This window comes from Oncorhynchus mykiss, chromosome 17 (assembly GCF_013265735.2).
Source record: "Oncorhynchus mykiss isolate Arlee chromosome 17, USDA_OmykA_1.1, whole genome shotgun sequence".
NCBI lineage: Eukaryota > Metazoa > Chordata > Actinopteri > Salmoniformes > Salmonidae > Oncorhynchus > Oncorhynchus mykiss.
Genome location: NC_048581.1, coordinates 39,247,687 through 39,259,947, shown reverse-complemented (window position 1 = coordinate 39,259,947; position 12,261 = coordinate 39,247,687). Strand labels below are relative to the sequence as shown.

General features: G+C 42.1%; 1 protein-coding gene across 1 annotated transcript; it reads left to right on the top strand.

Moving 5' to 3' along the window:
- Positions 1-6,677: 6,677 nt before the first annotated feature.
- LOC110493877 (uncharacterized protein C20orf85-like) lies at positions 6,678-11,648 on the top strand. The gene is made up of 4 exons (XM_021568435.2): positions 6,678-6,811; positions 7,318-7,399; positions 7,610-7,708; positions 9,798-11,648. The coding sequence occupies exons 1-4, from the start codon at positions 6,747-6,749 to the stop codon at positions 9,951-9,953; spliced, it is 402 nt and encodes a 133-aa protein (XP_021424110.1). The 5' UTR covers positions 6,678-6,746; the 3' UTR covers positions 9,954-11,648.
- Positions 11,649-12,261: the final 613 nt, after the last annotated feature.

The window sequence follows — 12,261 nt, the reverse complement described above, 5'->3', positions numbered from 1 at the left end:
CACCAACATTACGACCAGGAATATGACTTGTTTGGTCCTCCCCTGTTTGGTCCACCACCCAGGACAATGGATCGGATACCAGCCGGCGACCCAAAATAAAGGCGCCGCAGAAGGGGCAGACGGAGTGGCGGTCTTCTGGTCAGGCTCTGTAGATGGGCACATCACGCACTGCTCCCGAGTATACTACTCGCCAATGTCCAGTCTCCTGACAACAAGGTAGACAAAATCCGAGCAAGGGTTGCATTCCAGAGAGACATCAGAGATTGTAACGTTCCTTGTTTCACGGAAACATGGCTCACTCAGGATACGTCATCAGAGTCGGTACAGCCACCTGGTTTCTTCACGCATCGCGCCGACAGAAACAAACATCTCTCTGGTAAGAAGAAGGGCGGGGGTGTCTGCCTTATGATTAACGAGAAGTGGTGTGATCATAACAACATACAGGTAGTCCTTTTGTTCACCTGACCTAGAATTCCTTACAATCAAATGTTGACCGCATTATCTACCAAGAGAATTCTCTTCGATCATAATCACAGTCGTGTATATCCCCCCCAAATCAGACACGTCGAGGGCCCTGAAAGAACTTCATTTGAATCTATGTAAACTGGAAAGCACATATCCTGAGGCTGGGGATTTTAACAAGGCTAATCTGAAAACAAGGCTCCCTAAATTTGATCAGCATATCGAATGAGTGACCCGGGCTGGCAAAACCCTGGATCATTGTTATTCTAACTTTCGCGAAGCATACAAAGCCCTCCCTCGCCCTCCTTTTGAAAAATCTGACCACGACTCTGTTTTGTTGCTCCCAGCCTATAGACAGAAACTAAAACAGGAAGCGCCCGTGCTCAGGTCTGTTCAACGCTGGTCCGAACAATCGGATTCAACGCTTCAAGATTGCTTCAATCACGTGGACTGGGATATGTTCCTCATAGCATTGGACAATAACATTGATGAATATGCTGATTCGGTGAGCAAGTTCATTAGCAAGTGCATCGGTGATGTTGTACCCACAGCGTCTATTAAAACCTTCCCTAACCAGAAACTGTGGATTGATGGCAGCATTCGTGCAAAACTGAAAGCACGAACCACTGCTTTTAATCATGGCAAGGTGATCGGAAACATGACCGAATACAAACAGTGTAGCTATCCCTCCGCAAGGCAATCAAACAAGCTAAGCTTCAGTATAGAGACAAAGTAGAGTCGCAATTCAATGGCTCAGACACGAGAGGTATGTGGCAGGGTCTACAGTCAATCATGGACAACAAAAGAAAAACCAGCCCCGTCGCGGACCACAATGTCTTGCACCTAGACAAACTAAACAATTTCTTTGCTCGCTTTGAGGACAATACAGTGCCACTGACACGGCACGCTACCAAAACCTGCTGGCTCTCCTTCACTGCAGCTAACGTGAATAAAACATTTACACGTGTTAACCGTCGCAAGGCTGCCGGCCCAGACGGCATCCCTGGCCGCGTCCTCAGAGAATGCGCAGACCAGCTGGCTGGTGTGTTTACGGAGTTATTCAATTCAATCAAACCTTATCCCAGTCTGCTGTTCCCACATGCTTCAAGAGGGCCACCATTGTTCCTGTTCCCAAGAAAGCTAAGGTAATTGAGCTAAATGACTATCGCCACGTAGCACTCACTTCTGTCATCATGAAGTGCTTTGAGAAACTAGTCAAGGACCATATATCACCTCCACCCTACCTGACACCCTAGATTAATTCCAATTTGCTTACCGCCCCAATAGGTCCACAGACGATGCAATCACAATCACACTGCACACTGCCCTAACCCATCTGGACAAGAGGAATACTTATGTAAGAATGCTGTTCATTGACTACAGCTCAGCATTTAACACCATAGTACCCTCCAAACCCTGGGTCTCGACCCCACTCTGTACAACTGGGTCCTGGACATCCTGACGGTCTGCAAGCAAACGTGCAATCCTTGGAGAATAAAATCGATGACCTACGCGCAAGATTAAACTACCAACGGGACATTTAAAACTATAATATCTTATGTTTCACAGAGTCGTGACTGAACAACGACAATATCAACATACAGCTGGGCGGTTATACGCTGTATCAGCAGGATAGAACAGCGGCCTCTTGTAAGACAAGGGGCGTTGGACTATGTATTTTTGTAAATAACAGCTGGTGCACGCCCTTTGGCCCCCTTTTCTCCGCCTCCTCTTCACGCAAATTACGGGGATCTAGGCCTGTTCCCGAGAAAGCAGTATATCGTTTATGTTGGGCTCGTCAGACTTGTTAAAAGAAAAAAACTATTCTGCCAGTCCGTGGTGAGTAATCACAGTTCTGATGTCCAGAAGTTATTTTTGTCATAATAGTAGCGGCAACATTATGTACAAAATAAGTAAAATAATAAGTTACAAAAAACCCAAATAAACGAACAAAAAAAACACAATCGTTTGGGGACATGTAAAACATCTGCCTTCTTCTCTGGCACCATTTTATGGGTGACACAATATCACCAGATTTATCATAATGTGAACGTTATTTATAATAAGGATTACATGGAGAAAATGGGACCTCTCTGAAATGAAAATGGATCGCCCTCCCTCAGCAAAATATATTTGACCTAAATCCTTCCTGAACGCTTTAAAAGAAAAACAAGTGACCTTGCCCTAGCAGAGAACATCCTTACCGGTTACCCTCACTTCTTGGACAGACCAGAGCCTTTGATATGCCATTTTAGGAACAGTTCTTCGTCCTGTAAGCATTACATGGTAACGCAGGAATTTTGACAGTGTACAGGGCTGCAGGCCAGAAAGTTGTGGGTTCACAGACCACCATGGACAAGAGTAAGGGTGGAAAGATCTTCATAGCAAAAGCAGAATATTTTTTAATAGGCTACCACACAATTTACTGAAATTACAGACTAAGAATGGACAGAGAGATAGGCCTATGAGTTTATCTTATCATATTTCTCCAATGCCAAATCAGTGTGTCTTGTTTGCGTCGGTAAGAATCTGAGCATGGTACTTTCAAAAGTTTGGCCTGCCTTTCCACCCCAGACGGTAAGCCTACCGACACAGAAACATTTAAGCTTTAACTGCTGGCTACTCTACTTCCATTGCTTAACTCAATAACAGAAGGTGTTTCCCTAAAAGCTGTTTGGGTTTAACCATTTTCTATAGTACAGAAAGTGAATAGCTTAATCAATTTATAGTGACAGAATAAGATTACTTCTCAAGCAAAGTACTTTTTTGTTTCCTTGGCTATAGAAGGTTGTAGTTCATCCTCTGAATGTCAAAGAAACTAAACAATGATATGCCCATATGCATCGGAGTCCTTCACTGACACAGAGGTCGGCTATTTAAAAAGCACATGGTGGGCGGAGGAATTGGCCAACAAATCTATGGATATATCAGCCTATAGCCTAATTTTGTCTGTCAAACAGGTAGGCCTACCTCTTATTTCTTAAATAGGAAGAAACAGGCTCCAACACAAAGCCCTCGTGTTGTTGGTAAAGTCTAATTAAAATGAAAACAGTTTAAATGAAATATACCTAATCCAAAATTGTCTACTTTCAGCACCATAGGCTGTCCATTTCCGATTGATTGTGCTGTGACTGCTGCTTCAAGTTTCAGCACCACATTGAAAGTTACTTGAATCTGGCTTATTGTGAGGTCAATAACTCTGATAAATACACCAAGGGCAAGAAAAATATTGTTTTCATTAAAATCAATTATAGTAGTAGGTAGCTATCAAAGTTGACCTCCGGTCCGCCTTCTCATCTTCACGCTCTCCTTCTCAAACTGAACAGAATATAGGCTATAGGCTAGTCCACGCACACTATATAGATTTTTTGGGACCAGGCCTAATAAATAATAAAATTCTGAATAATTATTTGACTCTCCTCCTGAACTGCCACTGCAGGCCTACACGGTACAGCATTGGTTAGGCAACACCAAAAAAGTTTTTGATCAGCAAGAGTAGAGCAGGTTGGGGCTCAGGGTTGGAATATCCATTGCACTGTATAATGCAGCCTAGTTTTTATTCACACCATTGCAGCTATCTTAGAAATATAACTTTGCTCTGTGCTTCTCAGATCAGGCACGTCGTAGCCTATAGGCTATGGATCATTTGATTGAGACCACACCAAATAGCCTATAGGCACACTTGATATTGCGTGCCCAGCAGAGAATAAGCAACTAATCCGGACGACTGTGTGATCACGCTCTCTGCAGCCAATGTGCGTAAGACTTTTAAACAGGTCAACATTCACAAGGCCAAAGGGCCAGACGGATTACCAGGACGTGTACTGCGAGCATGCGCTAACTGGCAAGTGTCTTCACTGACATTTTCAACCTCTCCCTGTCTGTAATACCAACATGTTTCAAGCAGACCACCATAGTCCCTGTGCCCAAGAACAGTAAGGTAACCTGCCTAAATGACTACCAACCCGTAGCACTCACGTCCGTAGCTATGAGGTGCTTTGAAAGGCTGGTCAGGCACACCATTATCCCAGAAACCCTAGACCCACTCCAATTTGCATACCGCCCCAACAGATCCACAGATGATGCAATCTCTATTGCACTCCATACTGCCCTTTCCCACCTGGACAAAAGGAACACCTATGTGAGAATGCTATTCATTGACTACAGCTCAGCGTTCAACACCATAGTGCCCTCAAAGCTCATCACTAAACTAAGGACCCTGGGACTAAACACCTCCCTCTGCAACTGGATCCTGGACTTTCTGACGGTCCGCCCCCAGGTGTTAAGGGTAAGTAACAACACATCTGCCACGCTGATCCTCAACACGGAAGCTCCTCAGGTGTGCGTGCTCAGTCCTCTCCTGTACTCCCTGTTCACTCATGACTGCCCGGCCAGGCATGACTCCAACACCATCATTAAGTTTGCCGATGACACAACAGTGGCAGGCCTGATCACCGACATCGACGAGACAGCCTATAGGGAAGAGGTCAGAGACCTGACTGTGTGGTGCAAGGACAACAAGCTCTCCCTCAACGTGATCAAGACAAAGGAGATGATTGTGGACTACAGGAAAAGGAGGACCGAGCACGCCCCCATTCTCATCGACGAGGCTGTAGTGGAGCAGGTTGAGAGATTCAAGTTCCTTGGCGTCCACATTACCAACAAACTAACATGGTCCAAGCACACCAAGACAATCGTGAAGAGGGCACGACAAAACCTATTACCTCTCAGGAGACTGAAAAGATTTGGCATGGGTCCTCAGATCCTCAAAAGGTTCTACAGCTGCACCATCGAGAGAATCCTGACGGGTTGCATCACTGCTTGGTATGGCAACTGCTCGGACTCCGACCGCAAGGCACTACAGAGGGTAGGGCGTACGGCCCAGTACATCACTGGGGCCAAGCTTCCTGTCATCCAGGACCTCTATACCAGGCGGTGTCAGAGGAAGGCCCTAAAAATGTTCAGACTCCAGCCAGCCTAGTCATAGACTGTTCTCTCTGCTATCGCACGGCAAGAGGTACCAGAGCACCAAGTCTAGATCCAAGAGGCTTCTAAACAGCTTATATCCCCAAGCCATAAGACTCCTGAACATCTAATCAAATGGCTACCCAGACTATTTGCATTGCCCCCCCCCCCCTCCCCCTTTTAAGCTGCTGCTGCTCTCTGTTATTATCTTTGCATAGTCACTTTAATAACTCTACCTACATGTACATATTACATCAATTACCTCGACTAACCGGTGACTGTGCCGGTACACCCTGTATATAGCCTCGCTATTGTTATTCTACTGCTGCTCTTTAATTATTTGTTACTCTTATTTTTGGGGGGTATTTTTCTTAAAACTGCATTGTTGGTTAAGGGCTTGTAAGTAAGCATTTCCTTGTAAGGTTGTATTCGGCGCATGTGACAAATAACATTTGATTTGATTTCATTCTAAAGCACTGAGAAATATAGAAATATCATAAATGACAAATTACATGACCCTCCCCTGGACTGCTTTAAAAAAAATACTAACTCTTCCCCTTGAATGAAATTGAAAAACCATGAGCCTCCCTATTTTCCTCCAGGTACCCATTCTGTAAATTTTGATGAATGGCCGAGGTTGGGTATTGATGCAGTTCAAAAGAAGGAAGAGAACATCCTCTACTGGCAGTCTGAAATACTGCATCTGCTAAGAGTAGTACTATTACATTGAGTCAGCTTGGACTACTGCTCTGTGATTACTGTAAGGTAAGAGACGTTATGGAGGTAGTTATCCAGCTTTGGGACCTCTGAGGTCTGACCTCTAGGTCAGAACAAATGCCTTTTTATTTAAATATTCAATAGGTATTGCTAAGAGTGCCAAATCACTATCATCGACGCCATTTAACAGTGAAATGTAAGCTTAAAGGAAGTCACAATTCCATTTACCTTTTTTGCTATAAAAACTGTCATTTTAAATGCATTGCAGGAAGACATGTATAAATTGATGTGAGCAATTGCTGCTCAAAAGGGGGTGCTGATTATTAACTTTAAAATGTCAGTTAAAAATATGTACGTATATAGTTCAAGTCCATTACAACACTCATTATTGTTTACTCAAATTGTTTCTAATTTCACACAATGTGTGACACTCAAATGATTTGGAATTGTTTCCAAGGATACACAAAAGGATAGTTTCTCTGACTCCACTATGTTGCTATGGTGATGGTAAACATATCTGTTAGTATAACATACAAGACTATATAAGACTGAAAGGTGAGAAGTCACACACTACAGAGAGACAGACACGCTTGCCAGCATAGATGGCAGCCTGCAAACCACTTGGATCTGGTGAAGAATGCAGCTTTGTGGATAAAGATGAAATCTGGTAAACTCTTTAAAGTCTGAGTTTACAACAAAACAAATGCAATTCAATGTTATATTATGTATTCCTTGAATTTTGCTGACAAATTCGACTTTCTTTTTTTAATATAGCACAAGGTTTGTCACTTTTGTTCAAGATGAGGATGTGTTATTGTTATTGTAGTAGTGGCAGTAGTGGTACTACAGTAATGGTGGATTGGTTAGCAGTAGTTAATCGTGGTGGTGGTGGTAGTAGTAGGCAAGTTTAGTAGAACAAGTAGTTGTAGGCATGTAGTAGTAGTAGTACTAGCATTAGTAGCAGTATAGAATATTTAGTTTAGAATATATTGATTTTATTGATTTTACTCAGGTTCAGTAGAGGGTTAGCCTACTCTCTCTAGATTATCGTTGAAACTATCTTTGTTTTTGAAATATTTGGTTCTCTGATCTGTGTTAATTTATTTAGGAGCCATGTTTTGCAGGTCCAATGTTTGTTCAAAAGCCTTATACATGTCTTTGATTCATTTTCAGGAAAGTTCATGTCAAAATAGAGCTTCAGTCAGCCAAAGCCTGGCCCAATAAATGGGGATTCTTGACCAAGTCCTACAAGGAGGTAAGCAAGTGAAACCTGATGCAATATGAACACATAACAAGTTCTACCTCTTGAGAATACAACCCTATAGCCTCTATTGATTAGCCAGGTTCGGACAGACTGAACTGGGCACCATTTAAATCAAAACAATGAAATCAAAGTTATTGGGTTGATTGATCACATATCTATGAGTTTCTTCAGATGTTCAGATATTTCATGCAATGTTTACAGATGCAGGAGGAGAGCAACAAGCTGAAGGACGTTGTCAAATTGGAGCTTCCTCAACATCTTAAAACACGACCCCCTACCCCACCTGAGAAATATATCCAAGTGAGTCCTTACAAACTCCTTTGGGTCAAGGTCAAGTAAGACCCTGGTCGAAGGGAGTGCACTATATAGTAGTGCACAACCAGGGATGGGTAGGTTACTTTCTAAATGTAATCCGTTAGTTACTAGTTACCTGTCCAAAATTGTCATCAGTAACGTAACTTTTCGATTACCCAAACTCAAATATTGTTACTTTTAGATTACTTTCCCCTTAAGAGGCATTAGAAGAAGACAAAAATGTATTTTACCAATTGAACAACATCTATTGCAGGATAAATCAATGTTAAAGTTTACATAGCTGGCCATATATATATGTAACATTTTACTTTATGCGTTGGGTTATGTAGGCTTCTTCTAACACATCGCGTTCTACTTCATATAACAATACAATTAAAGTATATCTTTACAATAAAAACCAAAGTCTATCAGAATTCCAGTCATTCCAATAAATGTTATACCCCTTGATCTTCAAGAATAGGACTTGGAAATATGGAAGTATAGATTAGCTAAATTGTTTTACCTGAGCATGACCCCAGCCAGCCCTACTTTGTTGTTTTTTGATTTTGTTGTCATGGAGGACTGATTGGGCTCATTGATTCGAGTTGAAAAATAAATGCAGCGCTCATGGAATGGCATGCTCTGAGCACTACTGAAGAAAAAAAGCCCCACTTGTATTACATAGGCTTGGATCTGCACTGTGCAGCTGTTGCTCGAGCGCATGTTTTACTGGCTGTCCACTGGTTTCAAAAACAATGATTGATAGGCAGCTTAAAGTTATTGAATTCAACCATTATTGGGTTCAAATACCATACGTAAGGCGCCAATAGCTAAATGAGAGAGCAGCAGTGACTCACATCAATGCGCTATGTAGGTATCAATAATAAGTGATATATCCTTATTGTTGTAGACCAGGTATACCCTCAGGGCTACGTGCAGTCCCGTCAAGGGTTGGCAAATCGCGCTGTTAAGACACTGATGCCCTTTTCAACCATGTACCCTATGTGAGAGTGAATTATCGACCCTCATTGGCATGAAAACGAAATACAGGCACAGACTGTGTGGAAAATTATTTAAGACTGAGACTCCAATACAACCCAACATTGCAGAGTTATGTGCATTCTTTCAAGCACACCCTTCTCATTAGCCTGTGGTTAGTTTTATATGTAAGATGGTTAAATAAAGAGCAAAATTATTGATTATTATTATTTGTGCCCTGGTCCTATAAGAGCTCTTTGTCACTTCCCACGAGCCGGGTTGTGACAAAAACTCACACTCATTATTATGTTTAAAAAATGTATCTTATGTGTGTGGCAGGCTTACAATGATGGCAAAAAAAAATAACATTTGAGAGTGCGCTGACCCTGGTGCTAGAGGGGGTACGCAGCTGGAGATTGAATGTTTGAAGGAGTCCTGGACTACTGCCGAAGACTAAACCAGTGCTGTTATCCTTACCTCCAAGTGTTAATTCACGGTGGATAATCATTGGATGCCAACAGCAGTCACACCATTGGTAGACATAGCTTGGACTGCAGTCTACAAAAGCCTATTCCTGCTCTTTTCTTTTCCCGCGATCCATCAAAAACATTTGGTGTGTCATCATAGTGGTCTCTGACTTGTGGTCAGACTCGCTCAGGTGGAACAAACTTAAACTTGTGCCTTTTTTCAATTATGATTTGAATGTCATTGAGAAAACGGAGAAGTGTCAGATTTTTATTCGCAAACATCCTTTCTGAATTTTAAAGTAATCCTCTAAGTAATCATCTAGTTTTTCAAAAGTATCTGTAATCTGTTTACAATATTTTTGCTGGCTTTTGTAATCCCTTACATGTAAAGGATTACATGTAATCCGTTACTCCCCAACCCTGTGCACCATTACATAACAAAAACGTATTTAGTGCACTACTTTTGACCATGACCGAGAGGGATCCAATTGTCTTACGTCAATTAGAGTGACGAGCCTCATGTAGCAGTGATCTCACCTGTTGGAAGACAATGATAGGGCTCTGGTCGAAAGTCGTGCATTATGTTGGGAATAGGGTGCCATTTGCAGACAGTAATGCTGAGCTATGTGTGACACTGAGGTCGGTTGCAGGTGGGATCCTCTCCCCCAGTTCCCCAGACCACCCAGGCTCAGATTGGCTGGCGCTCGGCAGTGCCCGAGTTGCAGTTGGAGCGCTACGGAAAGGTCCAGTGTGGGAAGAAGAGCTTCCTGAAGGAGCTGGGCTGGGCCTTCGATGCCTGCAGCTGAAAAAAAAAACTCTTCTGCCATGACGCCTACCTCCTAGGCCTTGGCGATGCCGTGCACAGACTCAATATTGATGACTACTCAATATATGACTTTCCCTTATCCCCTGCTCTTTTTTGTCTTTGTCCTCCTCACTTCCTCCTTTAGGTACTCACATACTCTTAAATCCTATGAAATTAGCACTATCAGCATTTTTTAAATATTGATAAATTCTCACTAATCAATACAAAATACTATTAATCAATACAATACTATTAATCTGCTCTTATTTACTTCTGTCTCTCACATTTAATTTCAACACAAATATTGCATACTATATCCAACAAAATTACCACAATGGGTGCTTGGATATTTTGATCCAATGACAATCATTTTATTATTTATAGGATATTATGTTCTCTCCTTTCATTATCCTGTAGTCAATGGTGCTGTATTCCCACAAATGTAATGTAATTGTTAAGGTCCAACATTTTCATTTTGAGGAGGGAATTTTAAACAATGTTTGTTCCCATTTGATATACTTGGTATGATTTTTTCAATGGCAGTATGATTGACCATGTATCAATATCTTATCTTGCAATTTAGCCTATATTCTGTTCAGGTTCCTTAAGATTTTTACAACAAATTAAAGTAGACTTTAGGGGCCCTCGAGTGGCCGGGAGACCCATGAGGCGGCGCACAATTGGCCCAGCATTGTCAGGGTTAGGGGAGGGTTCGGGATTTCCTTGTCCCGTCGCGCTCTAGCGACTGTGTTGCGGGCTGGGTGCCTGCAAGCTGACTTTGATTGCCAGCTGGACGGTGTTTCCTCTCAACACATTGGTGCGACTTTCTTCCAGGTTAAGAGAGCAGTGTGTCCAGAAGCAGTGTGGCTTGGCAGGGTCGTGTTTCGGAGGACGCACGGCTCTTGTTCTGACAGATCTTCCCAAGTCTTTAGGGGAGTTATAGTGATGGGACAAGACTGTAACTACCAATTGGATGTATTCACAATCTATTTGTTTATATTAAAAAGTATTTAAATAGAAAAGCTGGGTAACACTATTTTACCGTATAGAAATGACCAAACATTTACTAAGATGTGGATTCATTATATCAAGCATCACTAGAAACCATTTACCAGCTATGTTGAATTATTAGCCAAGTACCAGAAATGATTTCCTACTACACTGAACAAAAATATAAACGCAACACGTAAAATATTGGTCCTATGTTTCATGAGCTGAAATAAAAGTTCCCAGAAATTTTTCAGGTAAGCATATTAATAATAAGCATATTTATCTCAAATGTCGTGCACAAATTTGTTTACATCCATGTTAGTGAGCATTTGTTCTTTGCTAAGATAATCCATCCACCTGTCAGGTGTGGTATATCAAGAAGCTGATTAAACAGCGTGATCATTACACAGGTGCTAGGGATAAAAGAAGGCCACTAAAATGTGCAGTTTTGTCACACAACACAATGCCACAGATGTCTCAAGTTTTGAGTGAGCATGCAATTGGCAAGCTGTCTGCCGCAATGGTCACCATAGCTGTTGCCAGAAAATTAAATGTTAATTTCTCTATCATAAGCCACCTCAAACGTTGTTTTAGAGAATTTGGCAGTACGTCCAACTGGCCTCACAACCACAGACCACGTATTTGGCATCGTGTGGACGAGCGGTTTTCTGATGTCAACGTTGTGAACAGAGTGCCCCATGATGGCGGTGGGGTTGGGATGCTCTGGATCAACATGTACGACAGTGTGTTCCAGTTCCCGCCAATATCCAGCAACTTCACACAACTATTGCAGAGGAGTGGGACAACATTCCACAGGCCACAGTCAACAGCCTGCTCAACTCTATGCGAAGGATACGTGTCGCATATTTGGGTCACAGATTTCCCAATAATGTGAAATCCATACTTGTTGAGCACATTCATTCTGGCACATGTCATGCCCATCAGTGCAACACATATGGCACTGTCATACTGAGCTTAATGCAAGGCTACAGCTGCACTGACATAATTTTTTTGTTGTTGCAATTTACTAATTCTACCTAAGGGCGCAACGCATTACACACATACTATTATGAAGCGGCCTGGAATACAAGCCAAACTGCTGTCTAACAGTAGAGGGGGATATGCTGATTTCATAATAATGAAAATGAAGTTGGATAAAAATGTTTTACACTTCTGAAATGCTACTAGGAAACTGTTACTATTCTGAGGATGTTCGATGAATTGAGGACAACTGAAAACATGTTTGTGGTCTGGTTGTCATTTAACCATTGGGTACATTCCAATATCCATACTAGCAGAAAATACCCATACATGCCCAA